This window comes from Strix aluco, chromosome 4 (genome assembly GCF_031877795.1).
Source record: "Strix aluco isolate bStrAlu1 chromosome 4, bStrAlu1.hap1, whole genome shotgun sequence".
Lineage (NCBI taxonomy): Eukaryota > Metazoa > Chordata > Aves > Strigiformes > Strigidae > Strix > Strix aluco.
The window spans coordinates 68,424,735-68,450,701 of record NC_133934.1 but is presented as its reverse complement, the minus strand read 5'-3'; the positions used below and the strand labels follow the sequence as shown (position 1 = coordinate 68,450,701).

The 25,967-nt window shown below is 40.7% G+C and overlaps 1 protein-coding gene across 1 annotated transcript in view; it reads left to right on the top strand.

The window, feature by feature from the left end:
* NDST4 (N-deacetylase and N-sulfotransferase 4) overlaps positions 1-25,967 on the top strand; it is a 108,440-nt gene that overhangs the window by 76,317 nt on the left and 6,156 nt on the right. The window contains exons 7-13 of the mRNA XM_074823553.1: positions 12,183-12,365; positions 14,094-14,190; positions 15,290-15,413; positions 17,003-17,177; positions 18,275-18,445; positions 20,538-20,647; positions 25,793-25,895. Coding sequence (XP_074679654.1) covers positions 12,183-12,365; positions 14,094-14,190; positions 15,290-15,413; positions 17,003-17,177; positions 18,275-18,445; positions 20,538-20,647; positions 25,793-25,895 — 963 coding nt within the window. The remainder of the gene's footprint in view (positions 1-12,182; positions 12,366-14,093; positions 14,191-15,289; positions 15,414-17,002; positions 17,178-18,274; positions 18,446-20,537; positions 20,648-25,792; positions 25,896-25,967) is intronic.

Sequence of the window (25,967 nt, the reverse complement as noted above, 5' to 3'; positions counted from 1 at the left end):
CTGGCTGCCCTGGTTGAATACTGTCTAGCTGTTTGCACAGATTCCTGAGTGGCAGAGTCTCCTCTCATCCAGGAATCACAGCCATGCAGGTACTACATGCGTAGCGCAAACCCTCTCTTAATTTTATCTCATCATATCCTCTGCAGTCTACATAACTGAGGTTTAATGTTGCTTAAAAAATAAGCATTGTATTTAGATTTCTTCAGAGTAATGAGAGCGCTGTTTACTTCCATTAAAACAAAAGTCAAACAGGAAGAAATTTTCTATTTCCCACTCACACAAGTAAGAGGCCCCATAAGATAATCTGGAAATTCTGGAAAAGTAATTAGTTTTTCTGTAAAGATATTTTGTCTACACTAAAAAGTGATCCCTCCTGGATTATCTGTGATATCTACATGCTACTAAAACATGTCATTATTTAATTAGATATCAGACATTTAGGAATAAGCATGCACAAATAAGGGAGCAAAGCTGACCCTGCCCTAGAAATAAGATCAAGCAGTGGGAAAACTTGGTGAGGATGGAAGCAGCAAAGCCTGCAGGCTGGTTGATGGTCATGGCTCCAGCCTGAACACTCAGATATCGTCTGTCTTCTCCCCATATGGATGTGTATGTTCAATGCTGAGCAAAATATTTTCATCCACATCCAGTCCAGCACTTTATTTAACCAGTGGGTTTTAATGTCACTCACAACCCTTGCCTGGATGTCCCTGGTCTTCTATAGCCCTGCTTCATGTTGCAGAGAAGAGTTTGTGACATATCTGGCCGTGCACAGTCCCTCTCACCTGGGCAACACCAGCTAAGAAATAAAAGCGGGAACTCCACAGATGCAGTCAGCTACCTACCTTTGCAGAGACAACTTCATGCAGACAAGTGGGCAATAGCTGGGGGCAAGGAACTGCCCACCCCCCTGTCTCCACAGGGCTAGGTAGGGCTGTCCCCACCTCCTGCCCAAACAACACTCGGCTGGGGCTGCTGAAGGTAAATCAAGGTACATAAGCTGATGGCAGTTTCTTTCTTAAGCTGCAACATTCAACCCTCAAATGTGGGGCTGACCTCCATCCCAAGCCCATGGGAGTCTGCTCCCCTGCATGAAGAACAGAGGTGACCTGTGGCTTTTTCTCCCGCTCCTCGTGGCTGCTCAGCAACACTAACTAGCACCATCCCTCTGTGATCCCCATGGAGAGGTTTACATCCAGTGTTCACCTGCAAAAAGATGCAGTGCCAAGAATCAGACAGTCTGCTGCACTGGACATACTGGTCCTAAAGAGGAGACAGCCATAATATTTCTTGTAAGTTCCCAGTGTCCCCCCTCTCTTCCAGGTGGTGTATCTGTTCCTTCTTGGATCTTAGAAACTATATTTTAGAGTAACATATTTCCATAGAATCATTTAGGTTGAAAAAGACCTTTAAGATCACCAAGTCCAACCATAAACCTAACACTGTCAAGTTGACCACTAAACCGTGTCCCTAAGCGCCACATCTACATGTCTTAAATACTTCCAGGGATGGTGACTCAGTCGCTTCCCTGGGCACCCTGTTCCAGTATATGACAACCCTTCCAGTGAAGAAATTTTTCCTAATATCCAGTCTAAACCTCCCTTGGTGCAACTTGAGGCCATTTCCTCTTGTCCTATCACTTGTCACTTGGGAGAAGAGACTGATACTCACCTCAATACAACCTCCTTTCAGGTAGCTGTAGAGGGCGATGAGGTCTCCCCTCAGCCTGCTTTTCTCCAGACTAAACAACCCCAGTTCCCTCAGCTGCTTCTCACAGGACTTGTGCTCTAGACCCTTCACCAGCTTCATTGCTTTTCTTTGGACACACTTGAGTAATTCAATGTCCTTCTTGTAGTGAGGGGCCCAAATGATCAGTGCTGTTATTTCACTCCCACAGACCCAAATGCAAAAATTTTACTTTACCCATGTATACAGGAGAGGTACAGGGTATTATTTAGAATTATTTTTGCATTTTTACATGCTGTGATAAATACAAGGCTTGTAAGACAGCACTACATAGGCACTGCCTATGGTGCACCACTCAAAGGCACTGCAGAGGACCTTGGACTAACACTGACTCGTGGTGGTCATTCACCTGCCAGCTCAAGCCAGCCCTCCTTGCTGCAATGGCAGTACTGTCAGAACAATATTTGCAATATTAAGAACAGTAAGGGAAAGCTATCATTATTTCAGTGCAGTATTAGAAAACGCTTCACAATTTTCTGTAGATGCAGCCAGAGTGGGATGTAATTTGGTATCATAAACCAATGCCAAGGAATACTCAAATTATTCATTGGCACAAAATAACTGAAGCTGAACTGATTTATATCTACAGAGGATTACGACTAAAGAGGTTGACAGCCTCAACCAGTATTTTGTAATTACTTGACAGAAGTTAACAAAGAGCATGCAACATATACTGTCAAGGAAATGGGTCATTGATAGCTATCTCCTTATACAAACTTCTTTGATCATCTTTGAAAACTGAAGACCAAAACCATCTGAGACTTCTCAGAGCTGTTTCTTTGATGATACTTTATTATTCTGTCAGAAATGGTTGGTGTACAAATCTGAAAAGACAACAGTACCCAAATCCATTTTCATCTGGTTCATTTGTGTAATTTGAAATTGGGTTTATTCTTGAGTCTGAACCAAATAATTATTTTTTTTAGATGAAGTTTATAGTCTAAGGAAGTCTTTTCAATGCGAAAACAGAGATGGCACCAAAACAAATTCCTATATCATGAATTTCACTTAAAAATTCAAATATTTGCTTATAACAGAAGGATTGAATTGCTCTAGACTTCTGCAAAAACTTCATGGGGCCCACAGATGTAACTGGTAGCACCACATTTGTGCAGAATTCATTAAACTTTGGCCACAATTAGATGTACTGTTGATCATTTATACAAGTGTGACAAATGAACAGACATTAAAAAATCCATTTAGTTTTTCCACCCTAATGCAGCTATGCATTGATTTCATAAAATCATCAACAGCAACAGTTATTTTTCCACAGGCTCTGAAAGCATGCCCTAACAGTAAAAACAACCCACTTTTTTTAATTGCAGGCTTTAAAAAAAAATAAAATATATAACTAATGGAGTGGAACCTTCTAACTAGTTTTCTTCTTCTAGGACCCCATGCATCAGGAGTATCAAAGATATATATATAACATAGGAAACAGTTGTTTGTTGGAATGTGGTTATGATTTAGCCTTTATTTTAGAAGTGAGACAGGTAGATACTAGAAAATAAAAATAAAAACCAAAAGTAACAACTTTATTCTCATAGGGAAGGGAACAACATACAGGATTTTCCTGTCAATAATAAAGAATTCATTTAATCATACCAACTAAATAATGGAAAAGTCAAAAGCGTTTCTGGGTAAATGAGAAACGGTTGCTCTTTGAATAGGAAATGTTAAAACAACATAGATACATCACAGCATTTGTATAGGTGTCCCAAGGCCATGTACCACCACTGATCAACAGCAGCGTCCCCTCCCATCTCTGGGAGCACTTTGGGTGGAATACAGACACTGTAATGAATATAAGCATGGGAAATAAAACGCCATTCAATGTTTTTGTTTCCCCTTCAATCAAAGAAAAAAATGTGTCTTTCCAAACACTGCCTTTGTTGCTTGCTTTAAAGATATCATGTTTGGAAAATATTTGATTATCCTGTCAAGAATGCTAAAATATAAAGAGATGTGCAGAGTGGAAATAGCGTAAAAATAAAAAAAGCTTTTTTCAGGCCTATAAATGATTTTGCTTCAGTAGCAGAAGGATCATGAATACGAATAGTGCTGAATTCTAGAGAAACAATTTGTCATTATTAAAATTAGTGCTTTGTCAACACAAATCTCACTCCCAGCTTCCTTTTCGTGCTGCTGCACAAACAGCTGCATTAAGGGCCCGAGTGTTCTGGGATTCATTATCAGTGAATGGGGCTCTGGCTCATAAGGTACAAGAAAAGTCTGTAATCCATAATAGGAGGCTGTCAGGATGTGAAATATATTAAACACTTGAAACTGAAAGAGGTATTTCTGTGGTCAGCCTAGCATAGAGCTACTTGGTATTAGTAAATGGACACTTGACAGTTTTGCATTTCTCAGCCATGACATCCCATTTACACATTCAGAAATACAACATGCTGCCATCTAGATCCAATTATGAGAGTTTGCTCTTGGAGCAACTGTACAGCATTTTCTGAACACAATGGAAAAAAATGGAATAGCAAAATTCATTTTTTCTGGGAAACATTCATGCAAGAGAGGAGCAGAGAAGAGCAGTAAATATGCTACCACATTTCTACAGCAGGATGCCTGCACTATATATTTCCCAACACGTCTTTGTTTTGCACAAGGTTGAGCTATACCCCTGGTTTATTTTGCATGCATTAATTCCTCCCTTCTTGCAAATTTTATTTAAGAGCTGCAGAAGCTGGGAAACAAGTTGTTAAAACAGTGAACAACAAGTTCCTCTTAGAGGAGCAGGATTCACACACAAGACCTATCTCTGTTCCTGAGCTTTCCAGCAATGGGGCCAGGACAAATGATGAGCAGGAGGAAAGGACCTAAAAGGGAATATTGATCCTATTTAATTACGGAATGGCTGAGAGGACGAGGTGGAGCACATTTATACATAAGTTTTGTAATTCATTTTTTCATTGCAAGTGCTAGATCGATGGATAAGCATAGTTTCAAATATCAACACAAAGGTATCAGCCAATATTTGATTCCCAGTATTGGATAGCCCTCCTTGACACTGGCCAGGTACACCAGTGAGATTGGATGGGTTACACTTCAACTGGAAGCTGGAGCACTAACAGTCCTTTTTCCAGGAATTTCTGTTCTAACATGTAGGCATATGCTATTCTCAAGAAAAAACCAGAAGCTTTTTGCTGATTTCAGAATTGTTTTAATTCACTGGGATAGAAGGCAGTGGCATTGGTGGCTATGAAGCATGGGCTCCTGGGGAACACAGAGAAAGCAGCCTTATTTAATATCAGCTTCTGTACAAATCAACACAACTGCAGATTTTGCTCAGGCTGGAGGGATTCGCACCAGCTGAGGGTGGGACTTACTCTCAGTCATCCAAAAGCATATATTTGAAGTAAAGCATCAAACACTCCTGCACTCAAAGCTGCATGTATAGCATAAACTAAATCCTGCAGTAAACAAATGCACACACACAAAGGATAGAATTTTAAAAGCAAATATGTCCTGGTTTTGGAAGTCACTTTACCCTTTGACCTTCAGGATATTTGCATTCCTGGTGATTACATATAGTGAGGAATTTAAGCTTCTGAAACCATAGTTAACTGGCTAATGGGATCTTCATAGCTACCTGGCCACTGCTAGCACAATGTGAGTCACCCAGCCAGTCTGATAATCCCACTAGAATTCAACACTTTTTGCAAACTTCTCTTTAAATCTGTGTCCACACTGCAGAATCTACAGCGGTTTGCAGTTCTCTGGGATGATCCTCCCAAAAAAAAGACAAATAAGATTTCAAGTCTTAGAGTAGACTAGCATCCTAGTGCTCTCCACAGACAGGTAGCTAACCTTCATCCGAAAATGAGTGCTTTTAGTTAAAACTCTACTGAGTTTGGCACTTACAAGAGAAAATAAACCTCTATATTCTGCATTAATAGGTACATAGTGCTGTGCATCTCAAGAAAGTGCACTAACTCTGAGTACAGAATACAGTTTTGGGGCACTTCAGGCAGATCTAGTATGGTTCATATTCCAATAATTTTGAAACAAGCCCTTTTATTTTTATCTACTAGTTAATCTAGATTTCATTTTATGTATACAACACAAGCACATATATACAAACATTACATACAGAGAATATGCGGTATATCTATAATTTCTGGATATAACTGATTTTAAAAAGCCCTGGAAACAAGAATCATAGTAAAATGGTGTGGTGATGCTGTTATTAGTTTGCAAACAAACAATCTCATATCATAGGTGTGATCAGTTCAGGTTTGTTAATAAGTCACTAACTAAATATTATGGTTTAGGAGCAGAGGAGTTGACTTTAATAAGGCCTTTGACACCGTTTCCCACAGCATTCTCCTGGCGAAACTGGCTGCTCACGGCTTGGATGGGCACACACTTTTCTGGGTAAAAAACTGGCTGGATGGCCGGGCCCAAAGAGTTGTGGTGAATGGAGTTAAATCCAGTTGGCGGCTGGTCACGAGTGGTGTCCTCCAGGGCTTGGTTTTGGGGCCACTCCTGTTTAATGTCTTTATTGATGATCTAGATGAGGGGATCGAGTGCACCCTCAGTAAGTTTGCAGATGACACCAAGTTGGGTGGGAGTGTTGATCTGCTCGAGGGTAGGGAGGCTCTGCAGAGAGACCTGGACAGGCTGGAGCGATGGGCTAAGGCCAACTGTAGGAGCTTCAATAAGGCCAAATGCTGGGTGCTGCACTTGGGCCACAACAACCCCCAGCAGCGCTACAGGCTTGGGGAGGAGTGGCTGGAGAGCTGCCAGTCAGAGAGGGACCTGCAGGTGTTGATTGACAGCCAGCTGAACATGAGCCAGCAGTGTGCCCAGGTGGCCAAGAAGGCCAATGGTATCCTGGCTTGCATCAGAAATAGCGTGGCCAGCAGGGACAGGGAAGTGATCTTACCCCTGTACTCGGCACTGGTGAGGCCGCACCTCGATTCCTGTGTTCAGTTTTGGGCCCCTCACTACAAAAAGGACATTGAATTACTCGAGCGTGTCCAAAGAAGGGCAACGAAGCTGGTGCAGGGTCTGGAGCACATGTCGTACGAGGAGCGGCTGAGGGAACTGGGGTTGTTTAGTCTGGAGAAGAGGAGGCTGAGGAGAGACCTCATCATCCTCTACAACTACCTGAAAGGACGTTGCAGAGAACTGGGGATGAGTCTCTTTAACCAAGTAATAAGCGATAGGACAAGAGGGAATGGCCTCCAGTTACGCCAGGGAAGGTTTAGACTAGATATTAGGAAGCATTTCTTTACAGAACGGGTTGTTAGGCATTGGAATGGGCTGCCCAGGGAGGTGGTGGAGTCCCCATCCCTGGAGGTGTTTAAGAGTAGGGTTGACTTAGCGCTGAGGAATATGGTGTATTTGGGAACTGTCAATGTTGGTTGATGGTTGGACTGGATGATCTTCAAGGTCTTTTCCAACCTAGACGATTCTGTGATTCTGTGAGTTGGTAAATAGTCGGATGCAGGATATAGCTTCTGTTGGATTCTTTCTCCCTTCCCATCCAGCCTAATGGACATAATATGATTTATCAATCAGAATGGCATATTAACTGCACAGGTGGTATGAGAAATTTAGGACCACTGTTTTCCCCACACACTTTCTTTTGAAAAGAGAAATTTCAGACCATTGTAGACATCTCTGAAATGTTAATACAGAGCAGGCAACAGAAACCAGGAGGAAAAAGCCCATTACAATAGTAAAATCATAATTTCCACAGTCTGTGGGCCACAGCTGTCCATTCATTCCCATTTAATATAGATACAAATAAGATGCTCCTGGAAGCACTGCATAGGTCACCCTAGAGAGAGTAGACCAGCCCAGCAGCAGGCTGGGGAGATTAATTCTTTACAAATCACACCATTCCTCTGTGCCTCAGTTTTGTCACCAGCAAAATGTAGATCTCTGAATTCTCTTTTTGTGCAAGCCTTTGAAAGTCATAGATAAAATCTGTAGATATTTCTTACAATAAAATGAGGGGTAAAAAAATAATTAAAACCAGTGTTTCTGTAACAAAAGGAACCTGGCTGCAGAAAAGGGAAAGAGGTTTTGCAAAAAACATTACGGGGTGTGAGAGGGAGACAGTGACTGAGATCTGGATCAGAGGGTGGATGGCAGAAAGAGAGAAGAAAGCAAAAGAAAGCTTTCCTACCTACTCCTTCAGCATTCTTTCCCCTTTGCGCTTTTCAAAATATGAGCGATCACAGCAATAGGGACAGAAGAAGAGATAAATTGCCAAAGCTAATAAGATACTGCATCAGTACAACCTACAGCATCATTTGAACACTGCTGTCCTGTGAAGTGTCTGTTCTGGCACCAATGGCAGAACATGACCAGCGCCAAAGTAACACACAACCAACCTCATTTCCCATAGCGTGTTGGCTACAGATTGTATAGTGACAGCAATGGGTTTTACTCAGTGTCTCCTACACATTTGTGTAACACACATCACTTATGCTAGTTTAACCTTAAGAGTGATGCAATGTAGCCAGAAGCCTTTCCCCAGCTTCAGGAATTTGAAACAATTTATTGCCTTTGTATCGCACCGTTGGGCAGAGTGGCATCCTGCCTCCCTCCTAAAAGCATTTTCCCTACCTTGATGAAGTGCTGCCTGCTGGTTAGCATCAGTCTGTGTGCTGCAGCTTATTTTTTGTTATACAGAGTATGAAAACTATTATCTTTCTCTTTTATTCACCAATTTTGCTCAGAGCACTGCAGGAGGCCATGGTCCTTGATTTTCACTAGTTTCCTCACTCCTGCCCTCAAAGCTGGTTCTGAAGCATTTTTGGGTCCACAAAAACAGCACAGCAAAGCGGTGAGACAGAATTGTGTATCCCAGGACCAGCCTCAAGTCACACAGCAGCATTATGCTAGCTCAGCACATTTCTAGACTATTGCATTTTCTGTGGATTGATGCAACAGCATGGAAACAAACTTGTGTGTCCATCCATGATGTACATATGAACAGTTAATACCCACCTCCCTTTGTCTCAACTGATTTGGAGGTAGACAACAAATAATTAGATATGGTTTTATCCCATGTGTAATGCATCATATTTGGGGCTCTTTCCCTTCAGAAAAGATCAATGGAACAAAAGAAGTCGAGAGATGTCCAAGATCTTTTGACTCCATAAAGTGTGATCAATTGGATCTTTTGGATTGGACTACAGCCTAATTAAACTCTCAAAATAAGCTAATATCCATCTCCTATAAGTATCATTTTACATTAAAAAAATCTCATTCAAATTCAAGTATAAAAAAAGCAAAAAAAGCAAGTAGATTTACTTGCATACTTTATTTGCTGCAATAATATTAAACCGCTGCAATATTATTAAATGTCATTGACAGACCCTCTAGCACTTATCAAAAAACACTTTAGAGACAAGATGATATTCTCTATCAACATTACCTGTAAGTGTATTCCTTTTCATCATTTCAAAATAGTTTGCAGGAAACACTTGTCATATTTTGAGAATTTGAACTCTAAAGTAGAAAGGATATGTTTGTGTTATGTGTTTGGTTGGATTGGGGGGTGGGGAGGGGCAGGAGGAAGAAGGTCAGTAGACTGGAAACCCAGGGAAGAAGATTCATTACCTTGCTTATAAGTTTCTGGGGTACTACCTACAGACATGCACAAAGTTCAGGACAATTTTAGTGTTCACTCCAGTTATTTCATACACTTTCAGTCATAAAACGTATAGGCACTGAAGTCTGCAAAGTCAAGACAACCGAAAAAGTTCTTGTACAGTTTCCAATCTTTGCTGCTCAGACCAGAATAAAAGTGAAGAATAAATTACCTTTTGTGGAATAAAGTGGGCACAGTGCAAAAACACTGCACATGGGCCATAAGGGACACTTTCTCCTAAGTTACATCCATCTTCACCTTATAGAAGCACTAAAAGCCTTATCAATAATTTAATAAGCTAATGGATATGTTTTTAAACATTGTGGGCTGAGGCTTAAAGAAGAACCATGTTGGCAGAGCAAGACAGTGAAAAGGGAAAGCTTGTGGCTTTTTATTCTGAGGTTATTTTGAAAGTCAGGACAGTATGGTATGCTACATACACAGTATTTTTGTCAGCAGCACCTTCTTCTGCTAGACCTCAAGCCTGGGACTGCAAAGCAGCAACATACTGAAGGACAAACTTCATCTTCAGGTGGTAGCAGCAGTTTGTTTTGGAAAGCTTTTCACAGTCAGCAGGATCAAGCCACATGGCTCAGTGATAACAACCTTCTTGAGACACACCTGAGAATTTTGCACCTATTTTAGTTTTGAAGGTCCTGAGTTTTGAGACTCAGCACTTCCCATCAGTTTAACTGCTGGGAAGCCTGGTTGCCACCCAGATGAAACACTTGTTTCCAGGGGTCTAACTCAGGGACTAGAGTGCCAGGACAGCCCCCCTAGTTTCCTAGCCACAGCCTACCCCTGGCAAGGACAGCATAAACCTTGACATCTCCAATGTATACTTCAGGATTCGAAGGACTGCAGCCTAAACATTATCCCTGGGTTGTGCAAGGCATCACTCAAACTACATCCAGCTTCCCTCGAGACACGTGGGGCAGGGCAGAAAAAGCTTACTGACCTGAGCACACTCCCAAGGTGCTGGAGACACAGGCTTCTTGCTATAACTCTCAGGAGGAAGGTGCACATGCTGTCTCCTCTCTCCTGTCTGCACATGACCTGAACTGTTCTGTCAGTTCCCATTCCTAATCATCCAAAAAGAGACTCACCTGGATATAGGTATCTGCAAAGCAAGCAATTTACCTGTGAATCAGGTGTCCTCACTGCTAATGACTAATCTCTTCAGAGTCAGGTGCTTCAGACCCCAAAATATGCATTGCTTATACCCCCCACCCCTGCCTGCAGACCCGTGCCCAAGCAGGGTAATGCAGGCACACAAGTAGCTGAGCAGACTGGCTATTGCTCATGCCAGTCTTCAAGCACCAAACCCTCCTGAGGCTTTACAAACCACCTGCCTAACTGAAACCAGGCACAAAAAGGCTAGAAGATAGAGTGCTGAGCCTATGTTCTTTTTCTGAACCTGGTCCAACCTGAAGGTGAATGGATTATTGTCCATGGTCTTCACAAAGCCAATGCTTTATTTTCCTTTTCCAGAAGTTTCCTGCGTTAAGGCAGGACAGCAAACTGCTAAACTTCACACCACCATATTCTGGAGTTCACTGTAACTAACCAACTTTATACTTCTAATTTTTTACTTTACGTCAAGGCCTCCTTGAAGCATGATATCATTATTAAGAAGTGCAATGCCTGACATGCTGTTCTGTTTAATTGCTATGGTCGTGTCAGTTAATTTGTATTTTTTGGGATCTGCTGGATATTATTGATTGTCAACTTCAGAGATGGTGCTGAAAAAGAAGAAAAATATACACTGTTCAGTTACCATTAGTATGTTATTTCTTGATAATAGTATAATTAAATTCCACGGTCATTGTGCATCCTATCTTAGGACAATGTACTAAAACAGTCAAGTACCAGTACTCAGTTTGACAGAATCTTCATAATACTAAATATTGATAATCTACAGATAAACCAGGCCTTTGCAGCCATGAAACTGAGTTTAATCACCTCATGTAAAGAAAATACTGGGAAATATATTCTTCACATTATGCTTACAAATTCTCTTTATCTCTCTGAAAGAAATTACGAGATCTACAAAGCAGTGGCCATGTAAAGGAGAACCATAGTAAGGCTGATAAAAAGGCAGAATTTATATCGGCTTTAAGGAGGAAACAATGTCAGTGATATTTAGCTGAGATATCATCATTCACCAAAGCTTGAAATTTTTGTATTTCAGAATTTATTCACCTACTTAACAGCCATGCCACTTTAAACAAACTAGCCAACCCTGCATTTGGAGGAGACAGCATATTAGCCAGATTTTTGTGTTAATTCCATAAATAGCAGCCCTGAAATTAAGCTTTGCCTATATGTCCAAGGAGCGGAAAGCTGTCTCCCACAGAGGTGTCAGGGTGCTGGGGACTCCTAATCAAGGGTCACATCTGTCAGTGCCTCCCAGACACCTGCCCAGGGATGAAGAACAATGAAGTAAACAGGAGTCATGCAAGAAACAAATTTTATGTTGTTTGTAAAAAAAAGTCAAACCAGAAGATTAAAAAAAATCTCTGAAAGCATCTCTTGAATGCCAGTGCATGGGGAGCCTGTGAGTGATACATCCCTTCAGATAAGAAGGGGGATTTTAAAGAAATGGCGCATACGTGACAAGTTTGGAGATTTGACCCTCACAGAGGGGCTAGGAAGTGCAACTAGTTTAACATTTTAATCATCTTCTTTTGGTTTTGGGTGAGGAAGAAAGGGTTTGGCAAAGCTCCTGGGAGCCCCTGTGCCTGTCCTTCCAGCCATCTCCTGATGCTATCTCCTGATGTCTGGCAACTGAAAGGTTTCTCTTGCCTCCCAGATCAGCATCTTCATGACCCATTTGTCTAATTATGGGAACGACCGCCTGGGCTTATACACCTTTGCCAACCTGGCCAACTTTGTTAAGAGCTCGACTAACCTGAAACTGCAGACACTGCCCCCAGTTCAGCTGGCTCAGAAGTACTTTGAACTCTTCCCGGAGCAGATGGACCCTCTTTGGCAGGTAATGTCACATCCTCTTCCTCCTCCAATTACAATCCACTTGTTGAAATAAGAATCTTTTCCTGTTTAAAAAAAAAAAAAAAATCCCACTTCATATTCAGGTATGTTATTTCTTCCTGCATGCCTTCTTAGATTATTTAAATTTTCTTGAGACACCACCACTTTTGATTAGAAATGGATTAGCTTCCACTCACTCCAAATCAGGCATGGTAAAAGCACCTAATTGCTATTTATGCAAGAGAAAGCTTCCCTTCCTGTCCCTCCTGCCTGTAGTTTTGCTGATGCATCACGTTGTGTTAACTAATCGTGCTGCACTATCAGTAAGATGCCCACAGCCAGCTGGTAGCGAGAGCTCTCTCAAAATAAATGATGCAGATTCATTGCACCCCTTAATGGGGAATCACTAATGTTGGATCACTGAAGTTACAAGGAGGATTTCCCACCATCTGAACCCCCTTCAATGAAACAGCAAGGAAAAGGGAGGACAGGAGGGGTCACTGCAGCAAACACAGAACGGGCAGCTATTTTAAGAATGGAAAAGGGTTTTTTCACAGACTGACTATTTTCTATCTCTGTTTCAAATGCACAACAGTGCTGCCTGTAATCTCTACACTGTAATTTCCTAATCATTGTTACAGATATCTGGCTCTTCTCTTATTCAGAATATGATGTGCCACGCTGTGCTTTTGGCTATGCAGGCATAAATCCAGAGTGACACCATGGAGATCTGTGCAGTTATTTTGGGCTTACACGGGCAAAAAGGAGCAGAAAATTTCTCTATTATTTTTGGCCCAGATGCAGAAGAAGTATAAATCTATAATATTTCAATGAGTTTAGTGGAGCTGCAGTGATTCACACCAGTTAATGATTTTCTCCATTATATTTTGTTAACTTTATTCACTAGCAAACTGTATCTTCTATTACCAGCCAATATTATGCAAAAGCAGTATCTATATGACAACTGCTTTAAAGAACCCTCAGTCCTAACCTTTTCTGCAGGGTCTTCCGATCACATGTTTTTATTGTGCATTCATAGGTAGTAGAAAGATCAGGAGATGAATAATATCCCACATTTCTATTTTGTCCTTCCTTTTGGGCTCTTATGTAAATTAAAATTGGCCTTAAGTCTTATGCATCTGAAACCATTTTGTCACCTAAGAAAGTAATGCCTTGAAGATATTCAAACAGAGATTTCCATTTTAACCTCATATGAAACTTGATTAAATCAATGTTTTAATCTTTTTTTTCTTCTTTTTCTTTTCTTTTTTTTTCTAATGACTGAACTTAATCCCCATGCAAAACCATTATATAAATATTGAATTTTAGTCAAAGGGACCAAATACATGCCTAACTATGTGCTTATGGACTCTGAGTTTATTAAATGAGCCTGACTAACAGAGAGAAGGAAATACAGTAGTCTCACAGGGTGTGGATTTTGACACCAATCCTTCCAGGATTTGCACAGCTGTGTAGCGTTACTGACTTAACTGGAACCCCTGAAAGGATTCATCCTGAAGGACACCCAGGAGTTTGGTTCCTGTGTACCCAAATTCTTCCAAGGATCCATACCAGAGTGCTAAATATCTGTCAAGTGTAAACTCTTATGAGGAAATGTAGGATTTTACTACTTAATGTAAGGCTCTGGCATTAGATCCTGAAAAGACTCACATGCATGCAAACATTTAGGATACCCCCAGCACAATGTACACAACCACCTTTTCTTCTTCAGAATCCATGTGATGATAAACGACACAGGGATATTTGGTCCAGAGGCAAAACTTGTGACCACCTACCCAAATTTCTTGTCATAGGACCCCAGAAAACAGGTAAGAAGTAATGAATTTGTTACAGAAGCTAGCCTCCTGGTTTTGTATCTGTGTATTTGTGTCCTGTAAACAGAACCCAACTCCCTGCTATAGGGATGGTGCATTCCCAATCCCTATGGGATTCAGATAGTAACTCCTTCCCTGTCAACAGAAGAGGACAACTGTTTGTATAGTAAAATCACATTCATTCACCATAAAAAAAACCCACATGCTGTCAAGCTGCCCTGTGTTAAGATTGTTATTACTTTCTTTGACAAATTATTTCAACATCATTTGAGACCCTAATTGACAATAAATGTATTTACCACCTTACAGGCCTCTGAGGATCTCAGGGCATTATTTGAATGAAGCCATATATTCCCACTCTCAAGATAGCTATTACTGTTGTGGACATATTACAGAAAGTGGATGCTGAGGCAGGGAAATAAATGAGTAATCCAAGATCATATAGAATTTCTGCAACAGTGACAGAGACAGCAGGTCTTGATTCATAATCCAATGATAGCTTGCATAGCATGAAATCACTGAATAGCAAGTTTAAAGATATATTTTCCAAAATTTAGTTTACCACTGTATATCATTTCCAGTTGTTTTTGCCAAACAAATAACAAGAAAATACTGTTACTGGTATTTTAAAGCATACTTACCACAAACAGGTTACTTATTGAAATAGATGATTTATTCCTCAATAGCAGACCCCCAGGAAAAATACACAGAGGACAAAAGTGCAGTTCTGGAAGCAAGAAAAGTATAATTCCACGATTAGTGCTTTTGAAAAGTTCTGTGCAACATCAATAGTTTGAAAACAGAGTCAAGCAAGCAATGTCATTGACAATAATATCATGCTTGCATCAGAGAGCAGATTTCAGAGTTTGGAAATGAGAAAAATTTTGATGAACAGAGAAGTCTGCACGTATTCCCCCCTCCCTCTGAAAGCCCCCTGTGCTTACACAGGCCTTTCATCAATAGGCAACTTTCTTATAAAAGGTAATCTAATTTTCCTGTATATCTCAGCGTGCATTGATTTAAAGTACTTTCTTGAATGAAGTCAAAGGGGTTTTTTTCTGTTTCCTAATGGCATCTCTTTTCGCTGTTGTAGGAACAACAGCGCTTTATTTATTTCTTCTGATGCATCCTTCCATTATCAGTAATCTCCCAAGTCCAAAAACTTTTGAAGAAGTTCAGTTCTTCAACGGAAACAACTATCACAAGGGAATTGACTGGTAAGAAGAATAACAAAAAAGAAGTGTTCATTACTAATACATGGTAAATCACAATGGAACAATTACAGAAGCATGTATGACATTGATATAATTACTGGATAAATTTGTTATGCTGGGCATTATCAGACAGAAAGAGAAACTAATTTGTAATGATGGGACATTTAATCAAGTCCTTAATTTTGTTTAGATATTACAGTAACAATTTTCTTATTTTTTTCACAAATGAATGTAATAGCCAGCTCATTTATGATGTCTGTCTTCATGCTGAATAGCATCTATGTCTTTTCATAACTGCATCCATACTGAATTATACTCTTTTTCTTCAAAAGCAGCTTTTCAAGAAGTAGGATTCAATTTGTCTCTTCATGAGAAAAAAAACACACTGTAGAGCATTTCAGCTGGTGTTCCTATCACAATTTTAAATACTGCTTTTACTATTTTTGCTTAAGAAAAGCATTTTTGTAAGGCTTTAATTTCCACAGGGAACAGCAGTTCTCATCCTTGTGTGAAAACTGAAATATAAGACAAACATTACACTACACAGAAACACATTAATCTTTAGCGGTTTTCTTTGCTTGTGTACAGCATGGAGAGAGTGCGGAGCAAACAAGGCTGCCTGATAAAAGCAGGTTGTCCCCACAACTATGAGGTGATCTTCTCAGTTCAAGGTGTCATGAAAAATAAATGGAAAGAAATGATTGGCATTTGTTTTTCCATACTGCATAAAGAACAAGGTCACCTGTGGCTATTGTAGAGTATGTGGTGTAATACTCTCAGAGAAGAAGGAGCGGTGATGGGGGTGGGTTTCTCCTCTGCAGCCCTTTGCACAACATGTAGAGGAAGAGGCTGCCCTCTCAGAGATGATTTCTGCTATGTTTCACTAAAATTGGCCTGCAGGTTCAAATGTCAGTAGGGTCCTGTGTGCAGGATGAGGCCCCGCATACTTCCTTTCCATAGAAAGAACACAAGAAAAAGTTAGTCCCACCAAAACTGAAAGTTCCTGGAGTACTCAGCAAAACTAAAGGGACCAAAAAATGCCTCCAAAACAATTTCATCATTTGCTTCATTTGAATTCTTCACCCTTTCAGCTGAACCTTCTGTTTTACTTACTTTTACTTCCAATCAGTTTTAAGCGGAAAAGACCATTCAAAACCAAAATTCAAATCTTACATTGTGAAAACATCTAAAAGAAAAGATTTGTCAGTTCCAAAATGAAATATTTCAACAATATTAAAATTAAATAGTTGACATTTTGAAGGTTTTCCCATTTTTTTTCTGCAGCTAAAACTGAAGTCACTCCAAAGTGGTGAAAGATATCCTTTTGACATTGAACTTATTAGCAAAAATACCACCCATCAAAGGAAAAACCTAATTACCTGACTTCATGGAGGCTTTAGCTATTACCAGTACCATGTAAGAGCCAAGATGTGTTTCCCCTTTTCCAGTTCTGGAGTGAGCTGAGAAATTCAATTTTGCTTCTTGAGAATTATGTCTGAAACGTCACCTTTTCACCTACCATGAAATGGGAAGCACAGAGGTATGACCCTTTTGTGATACTGTTAATTCTAACAAGTTTCTTCACCTCACAGGTACATGGATTTCTTCCCCACTCCTTCCAACATCACCACTGACCTCCTCTTTGAGAAAAGTGCCAACTATTTCCATTCTGAGGAAGCCCCTAAACGAGCTGCTTCCCTCATCCCCAAGGCCAAGATCATCACCATCCTTATTGACCCATCCGATCGGGCGTATTCCTGGTACCAGGTATGGACCTTGCCTTTGAGAAACAGCCAATGAAATCAATGGCAGGGGATGATGGCCAGCATCAGTGGGAATTTGTGTCCTTGAGCAAAAATGGGATTTATTGCAAAGCATTTTCACCATGTAGAAGTGGAAGGATGCTGAATGCCAGGTTTTGCAGTTGGCATCTGTGACACCAGTGTCATAAATGATGAAACTTCTCAGCACAGAGCTGCCACCAGCTGTAAACAAACAGTTTAATCTCAATTACAGCTGACACTGCATAGAGGAAAAACAGTGCTCCTCGCCCAGAGAGATACACGGGGGAAAATGAGCATGGCCTAGCTAGAAAATCAGAGCTCTTGATGCTGAGAATCTGGTACCTCATCCCATCCTTCAACACGTAAGCTGAGCAATATGCAGTGGTGTACAAATGTATGCAGCATCTTTTAAAGTTTCCAAGGAGTTAAAAAAAGCTGTGTCTGGAGAGCTGGTTTTTTTTTTTTCTCTCCTTGGAAACAAAAGAAAGCCTGCTGTTTTTCTGAGGAAACTAGAATGCTCTTTCTTGCCTTTTACTGAGCCCACACCTTTCCATAATGTCTGCACTATTTAAAAACACCTATTTTTAAAGAGATGTTTAAGCATACGTGTAAAAATATGGTGTAGTCCTACAGATAAAGGAAATACTAAAAGCAGTGTTAAAACAGACACAAATTAATAATGTTGCAATAAGCATAAAATACAGCATTTCTGGTACTGTTATTATGAGTTCTGCAAGGAATAAAACATGGTCCAGGGCTGCAGTTTACACCATTTTTGATATCTCATTTGCACCTTTACAACTGCCAATGTGAGATGCAAAGCAGTAAAAAAAAATTGTGCCTACTTTGGCAGAATTTGGCTGTCCCAGGAGGGCCCTTGACTGAATGGTGCCCCCATCCTGCTTCCTTGCCACCTGCCCTGCTCCTACCTGGCAGAAGTGGCACTGGTGGGGAGCTGAGGGACTCCTGTGGGCTACAGCCAATCTGGCTGTGCCAGCACAGCCCTCCTGGCAGCCCTCAGGAGGCTTACAGCTTAATCTTCAACATCCTTGTGATATGTGTCTAAATATCTCCCGGTAGCATCAGCGATCCCATGAGGACCCCGCTGCCCTGAAATTCAACTTTTATGAAGTCATTACGTCCAGCCATTGGGCGCCCTTGGAGATAAGGACTCTCCAGAAGAGATGCCTGACACCTGGATGGTACGCTGTCCATATTGAAAGATGGTTATCTCATTACCCTGCTTCACAGGTAATTTCCAGTCTGTTGTTTCACTAAGCTCATCAACTTGGAAAGTCTCAAAATGAGTATGGCCTCATCATTAGAGGTGATGGTATATTTCCCACTGCAACTCTGAGCTGTTAGGAAATGCAGATTTGAAAAGAGCAGGATATCTGGCAGAAGCATGTTGATTTTTCTGTCTTCTGATGGAAAAGATGCAACAGGAAAATGTTATGAACTGTGTCCATACTCAGCTTCTGGGTCCCAAGAAACAAGCAGCTGCAGCATGAGACATTGTGGGAAGGTATGACAAATTAATTTAGAAAATGCCAGGGCTTTTTCTAAAAAGTAATTTCATTCCACTTCCCACTCACTTCCTTTCATAGAAAATTTCACATTTGTTTGATCCTGATATGGAATTAGTCTTTCTCAGTGCTAGAGCAGAAATTCCTTCTTTTGCCCCATCTTCCTTCAGATGTTTTATTGAATTGTCTTTTATAATCTTTCCCATGAAAAATATATGTAAACACATAGATCTAAAGAATATTCCCAAAAATTGTTTACAGACATAAACCTCAAGTAAACTTTTTAGTACTACAAAATATATGCATGGGCACTCTTCACAGTGGTCCATAGCTCAGTTCATATGTCTACCTAGTGTAAGAAAAAGTTGTAAAAGTGTATTTAATGAGCAAGTATAATGAACAAGTATCTCCAGAGATTGTTCTATATGGGACAGAATTTTGCTGAAAGGAGGTAGAACTGAGTGTTGTCTATTTAGTCAGGGACCTGAAAAAACAAAAAGAAGTAGAAGCTCTGTCTTTTTGCAATCCTCACTTTTCTTTTTTATACAGTCTTAGCTGTACTACAAAGAGGAGAAGCAGGTCAAACCCATTTCCAGGAGAAAGAAGAAAGTCTCAGTTAGTCATTTACTTTCTGATTTCATCTCTGGCCTTTCTACTCTTTCATAAATGGGGAAGGGATACTGCACAAAGCAGCTGAGCTTGCAGCAAGGGCCATCCCCAGGCAGTACTGCCCTAGGAGCAAACAGGGCACATCTCTTCATTGGCTACCACATCCCAACTTATTTCTCCAAAGGAGAAGGGGCCATCCTGGCAAATTTGGAGCGTGCAAAGGGTGCCAAACATTTCATGCCCCTTTACCTGTGCTCCTTCTCTGCCCTCACCCAGGGCTGCTGCCCCCTCTCAGCGAGATTTCTCTCCTCCTGCCATAGCAGAAAGTGAGTGCAGCCCTCTTATTAAACATTCAGGGGCACATTGACATATTTCTTGTAAAACCAGTAACCACTCATGTTTCATAGTTACAGTGATTAATTTTACAAGATACACAACAAAATGCACTCATTCTTAATAAGGTGCACACAGAGAGTGCACTCACAGTGCTTACTAATGGGCACTCAGTAATGTGCATTCACTCAGCCTGTGCACTCAAAAACTTAATAATTCATAATAAGCCTTCACAATAAATATAAAGCACGTCTGCCCAGAATAGTTATTAGTAATATGCTTGGTACTCCAGTAGACTTTTGATACATTGTCTTAACATTTGCTTGTGGAGGTCAATGTACCTTTACATCACATCAATCTTTAATTAAAAACAAAACAAAAAAACCCCTTTGCTGACAATTTTGCAAGCCTATGCGGTTGATAGGCTGGTGGTAAGTTTCAAATAAATTGCCACAATATCACTTTTGAACATGTAATTGTTTAGTTTCTGAACATTTAATTCTAAGATATATATGATCTTTTTGTTATTTTTCTTATTCCATACGAGATTTTCTATGGACACATTGTAAACCTCAACAATATTTTTATTTTCCTTCCTTTTCTTTTTCTCAGAATGTTCTGATGCTCGGGTTTGGCTTGTAAGATTTAACTCTTGCATTTGAACAATGTGCACATGCAAAGTTACAAGGTGCTCACCTATACAAATTCAACATAATAAATGTAAATCTAAAAATAAATTCATCCATATGATTGTTATTAGCACTGTAAAAAGTCACATGCTAACTTAAATCCATGTTGTCACAGAAGGGAAATAATATAATTCTTTCGTTAATCTTAGTCCTGTTTCTAAATAGCTAGCATATTTACCCCTACAGTTGCTTATTATTGATGGACAGCAGCTAAGAAGTGACCCAGCTACTGTGATGGATGAAGTGCAGAAGTTTCTTGGAGTCTCTCCTCATTATAATTACTCCGAAGCTCTAACGTGAGTCTTCTCCTTTTTTATGTGCCCTATGGGATCACAGTGTACATCCCCTCTTACCAAGATCACTTGATCATTAATTACAAGCAAACAAACAAAAAGCACAATACAACGATAATGATAACTTGCATACATATAATACATTGCAGAATTTAATTGCATGATGGCATACATTTCTGCATGCAGACTACTTTGCACAACATACAAAACAAATGACTGCTCAGTATTTTGTATGAGATGCAGAACAAAGGCCCGGATTCGTGTAAAAAATGTCTGCTAAGTTTGAGTGTTCAATCAGAGATGCCCAGGAATTGTTTTCTTGGAGTACCTAGTTTTTCTTTCATTGCTGCACTATTTAAAATGTATATTCAGTTGATGTGAGTTGTGCATGTAAGAGCTCAGCACACATTTGCACATCAGACTGTTGAACCTTATGACAGTCTCCAGAAGCTGAAGACCACTAGTGGCAGGTGTGAAAAGTTTGGCTTAAATGTTTTTATCACTTTCATATAGGAGTCTAATGACAGAGATTGGGTTAGATACTGCACTCAGTATGATAAGATTCATCTGGTCGCAGGGTTTCTTTGATTGCTTTTAACGTGGACCAAATATATCATTCTCTAATCTCATTTTCAAATATGGTTGAGACAATTCTGCCGACCTTTTACCTGGTAGTAGCCAGACACATGGCACAGAAAAAGTTGGTCTGTACACTTAAAGTTTGGTAAAATCATCAGCTACTAATAGCAGATTCCTAACCTGGAAGTGCTGGGCTTAAGCACAGCACCTGGAGCATGGGGAGAAACTCATATTTGCATATGAAGCACAAAATCCTCAGACTGAGCAGCCTGGGGTTTCAGTACCAAAACTGCAGGTGCTCTGCAGGAGCCCAAATCAAGGTCCCGTGAACTTAGGGAAAGCCCTTGAACTGACTTCCCACAGCCTTTGTTTCGGATCTAGCAAAGGCAGCTGTGGTGAGCCCAGATCACATTTCTCATCATCACTACCCAGAGGGTGAAGCTTTCCCCACAAAAGGGGATTACTGGCCTGTGTGGCACTCTCCCTTTGACATTTCTCAATTCCCTGCAGGAAGGCAGAGTATCTACAGGGGCGGGAGTGGGCTGAATTTCTCTTAGTCCGGCAGAAAATTGTAAGAAGCTTTTGCACTGAGCCTCTCCGTATGAGGAGCACCATCTCATTACAGCCAGAAGCTCTGGGCTGGGCAAGCCTTGGGACATCCGTGGGCCGAGAAGCCTGGCACTGCAGCGGAGGTTTTTCCAAGAAAACATGCAAGCAGAGAGCACAAGCCCGCACATGGGGTGGGAAGTAGAAAAGCCCATATCTCACCTTCCCTGCAGGCTGGTACCAGGAAATCTGTGGGAAAATGAGACCACAGACTTTCCATCTACACCATGCTGCCTCCTCTCTGCTTATGATTATTATTTTATGTTTACTCCGCTGGGAGGGTTATGGTTATTTATATAATAGGCATAAAGTGAAAGTTGAGTGCTTGCTGCTCCTTGGATCTTAAGAATGCTGCTCTGCCAACATCTTTTTCTAGATGAAAAATTTTGGATTTCAGAATGTCATTTTTTAAGTCATTGGTTTCCAAAGCAGATGAAATAGAGGAGGAGTTTGAATACACAGCTGAACTACTGATGTTTGAACAACTTCTGCCGCACATCTGCAGTGCCTTCTGCTAGGTTTTTAAAAATACACACCCACATACATATATCTTCCTTTCTGTAACTAAATTAAAGTCAGTGGAGTCATACACCAGGAAAAAATTTGGCCTCTCATATTTGTTTGGACAGGAAAAATGGATTGTAAACAGATCTATAAAATTATGCAATCACTGTTTAGAGGCATCAAGAATGCAAATGTTCTGTATAAGTACACACTTCTGTACAAATTTAGGATGGAAGAGAAAAATGCATTAAACAATGTAGTTGCTTTATGGTAGGACTGTCAAAGTAAAAAAGATTGCATAGGATTGATCCTAGTCATTACTGCTTAATAACTGTATAGCACACATTTTTAAAGTTGTCACAAAGCAGCCTAAGGACTCAGTCCTGCAAACACTAGTGAGCAACAGGTTCATCACCCTGAGTAATTACATGAATGTCTTATAGGAGAGTAAAATCAACCCAGGCAGGACGGTACTAATCAGAGCCATGGAAAGAGAGCAGAGGGGGGACAGAGGCAGGGCTCGGGCATCTGGAGAGAAGTGCACATCATGCCAGGTTAGTACAGAGCCACAGCTGAGACAGGCAACTAGGTTGTCACTTCTTGCACACACTACTAAAGAGAACCTGGATTCAAACTAGATATAAGGAAGAATTTTTTTACCATGAGGGTGGTGAAGCACTGGCCCAGGCTGCCCAGAGAAGTGGTAGATGCCCCTCCCTGGAAACATTCAAGGCCAGGTTGGATGGGGCTCTGAGCAGTTGCAGATGTCCCTGCTCATTGCAGCAGGGTTGGACTAGATGACCTCTAACTGTCCCTTCTCCTCCAAACTATTCTGTGATTCTATGATTCTATGATCTGCACTTTTTATTAGAGTAGTGAAAACAAAAGGGGAAAATTAACTAATGTTGCAAAGCTTTTACACATAGTGCCATCAATAGAAAGACATTGGGATTCCCACACAAAGTGCTAGGAGAGGGAAACTAGTCAGTGGTCTTCATGAATTCCCACTACGGCACTGGAAAGATATGTCCCACCTCTCCTCCACCCACTAGTTTTCACAAGGAGTGACTGAGAGGCTAAAATTTTTAAGTATCTGAACTTAATGAACAGAAACCTAGGACACAAGGGACTAAAGTTATAGAAGACTTTTCCTTTTAATCACAGGATAGCCCTACCGAAGCTCTACTGACTGCTAGGAAGATGCATTTCATGCCCAACATCCTCAGATGACTCAGGTCTGGGGTAGAGTGGGCCAGTGGTTCATTTCTTCCTTTGTGTTTTTTCAGCAGACAGCAAAGGAGAGAGCCAGAACGGAGCTTGGCTTTGGCAAAGGGCAGCTAAAATGCCGCTACCTCCAGCCCGGCTCATCACACCATGCTCTGCTTAGAGAGGCAGCTCCACATCCAGCCTCCCAGGGCAGATTTCCCCCATTTTCCCTCATGTGAACAGCAGGAGGGAAAGGAAAAGACAGGGTTAGGGGAGCATGCTTAAGTAAATGTTTTCTCTTGGAGTGCTGCTACATTTTGTCAGAGAGCAAGAGAAAGATCCTCGTGGTGGCATTGTTTAGCCCTGCCCTTGCAGGCACCCTCCCCACATCTAGCAGAGGGTACAGACTTCATGAGAGGTGGGGTGGGTGTACAGGTGTCCAGGTTCAACCCTGCATCTCCCACAGGCCTACTCTGCAAAGGAAGAAAAGATAACCCATCCTGGAGGAAAGGTTTCTTCCGAGTGCTTTAAAAAGCTCCCTTGTAACTTTAGCCTTACGGCTATCACTATTTTTAAATAGCTACTTCCATTGTGCCCAGTTACGTTTTCAGGAGTCCTGAGAGTTTCGTAATACCTGAACGCAACGAGTTGAATTCAGCCTGAGCTGTCTTACCCTCTTTTCCCCTACCCAAATTTGCACATTCTCTTAATAATGTTCAATATGCTCCTTTTGAGGCAGAAATATTGTTTTCGGGTTTCTTTTTACCCAGCACACTATATTGCTGCTTCTCTTGGGAAATTAGTGCAAGCCAGCTGAAGTACTTCACCATGCAATGAGCAGATGGAAAAGGCCAAAGTAGGAATTAATCTATCATCGATATATCCATTTAATCAATGATTTATTTATTTTTAATTGGTACAGCTACTGAGGCAATTCAGGAAACAAGGGTCAGACCTGCAATAAAAGACTGGGCAAGGAAAAAAAAATGCAAAGAAGCTTCACCCTTCTCCAGAAATTAGTTCACTTATGTACAGAAGCAAATTGCAGGTGCACCTGTGTCATATAGATAGACCCAGGGCAAAAAGGTAGTCTGTAACTAATTAACTCTGTGTTCCAGCCAATTATACTTCATCCTTTTCAAACATCTGCTGAATAGCAGAAATGTGAACCTTTTCAATGTTTTATGCATGCTGCAAGTCCCATAGCAATAAATTCAAAACTTAACGCTGCATGTTGTTCATTCCTTAGTGAGTACATGTTTTAAAGCCTTAATCTAAAATTCCTATATCTTCAAATTTTAGACATCAAAATCAAATTGCATATTTCAGATAAGAATGCTAAGACAGTGTTTATGCTATAATGCCATTTTTGGAATGAAAATGGTATTTAGATCTAATGATATGGAACAACCAGCTTCTCAGGTACAGTTAAATTATCAACAACCAACCAGTAGTTCTTTCAGTAGAGCTGAATGCTACTTATTTCACTCAAAAATCAACATAAAACATTTCAATATTATATTTCTCATCGTTTCATAGTCAAGCAATAAGTCTGTATAAATGGATTTAGGGATTGAGTCTATGCCTGTTGAAGTCAGCAGGTAGATCCACTTGCCTTTTTTATCCCCTCTCACCTTGACAGTGCTGACCTACAACAGCAAGAGCTCCAACTGGTCACATGGAGAGCATTCCTTGAGCACAGCTGATAATGTCCTTGAGAATATAGCACATCTAATTCCAGGAAAAGAGTTGATCAGTAATTTTTTCCACAAAATGTTCCTTGTTCTAGTGTGAATTGATCAAAACTTTAGCATCCCACAGGGATACATGGAGCAGTATGACATGAACAAAATCTCTGACCAAAACCAATATGAGACAATAAAATATGAGTCACAGTCTGGATGGGGCTGTGTAAGATTCTTGAGGCTGAGGCTCAGGACCTTGACTGGCATCCTATAGATCAGTGTTTAAAACTTGGACCTTACATGCTGGACAAGTAGAATAAAAATTAGCTAGTGTAGATAAAGCACAATGTGAAAAATTTCTCGCCTTGGGCCACTCCCAAGGCAAGTTTGTGGAAAAAATAAATTCCCAGAGCTTTCACAAGAGAGGAAAGTTGTTTCCCACTCTGTTCTCAGTATTTCAGTCATCTAGAGAAATGTATGCAGCAGTAATTGTTGGCTAACACTGATGTCTTAGTAGCTGAGAGATTCTTCTGCAGTGAGATTTTTCAAAAAATATAATCCTCTATAGGTTTGACCCTCAGAAAGGCTTTTGGTGCCAGTTATTGGAAGGAGGGAAAACAAAGTGCCTAGGAAAAAGCAAAGGTCGAAAATACCCACCAATGGACCAAGAGGTAAGGACTTTCCAGAGATTTAAGGTCATATTTTTTAATAATGACCCTGTGTTTGATTTGTAAAGTAGAGAT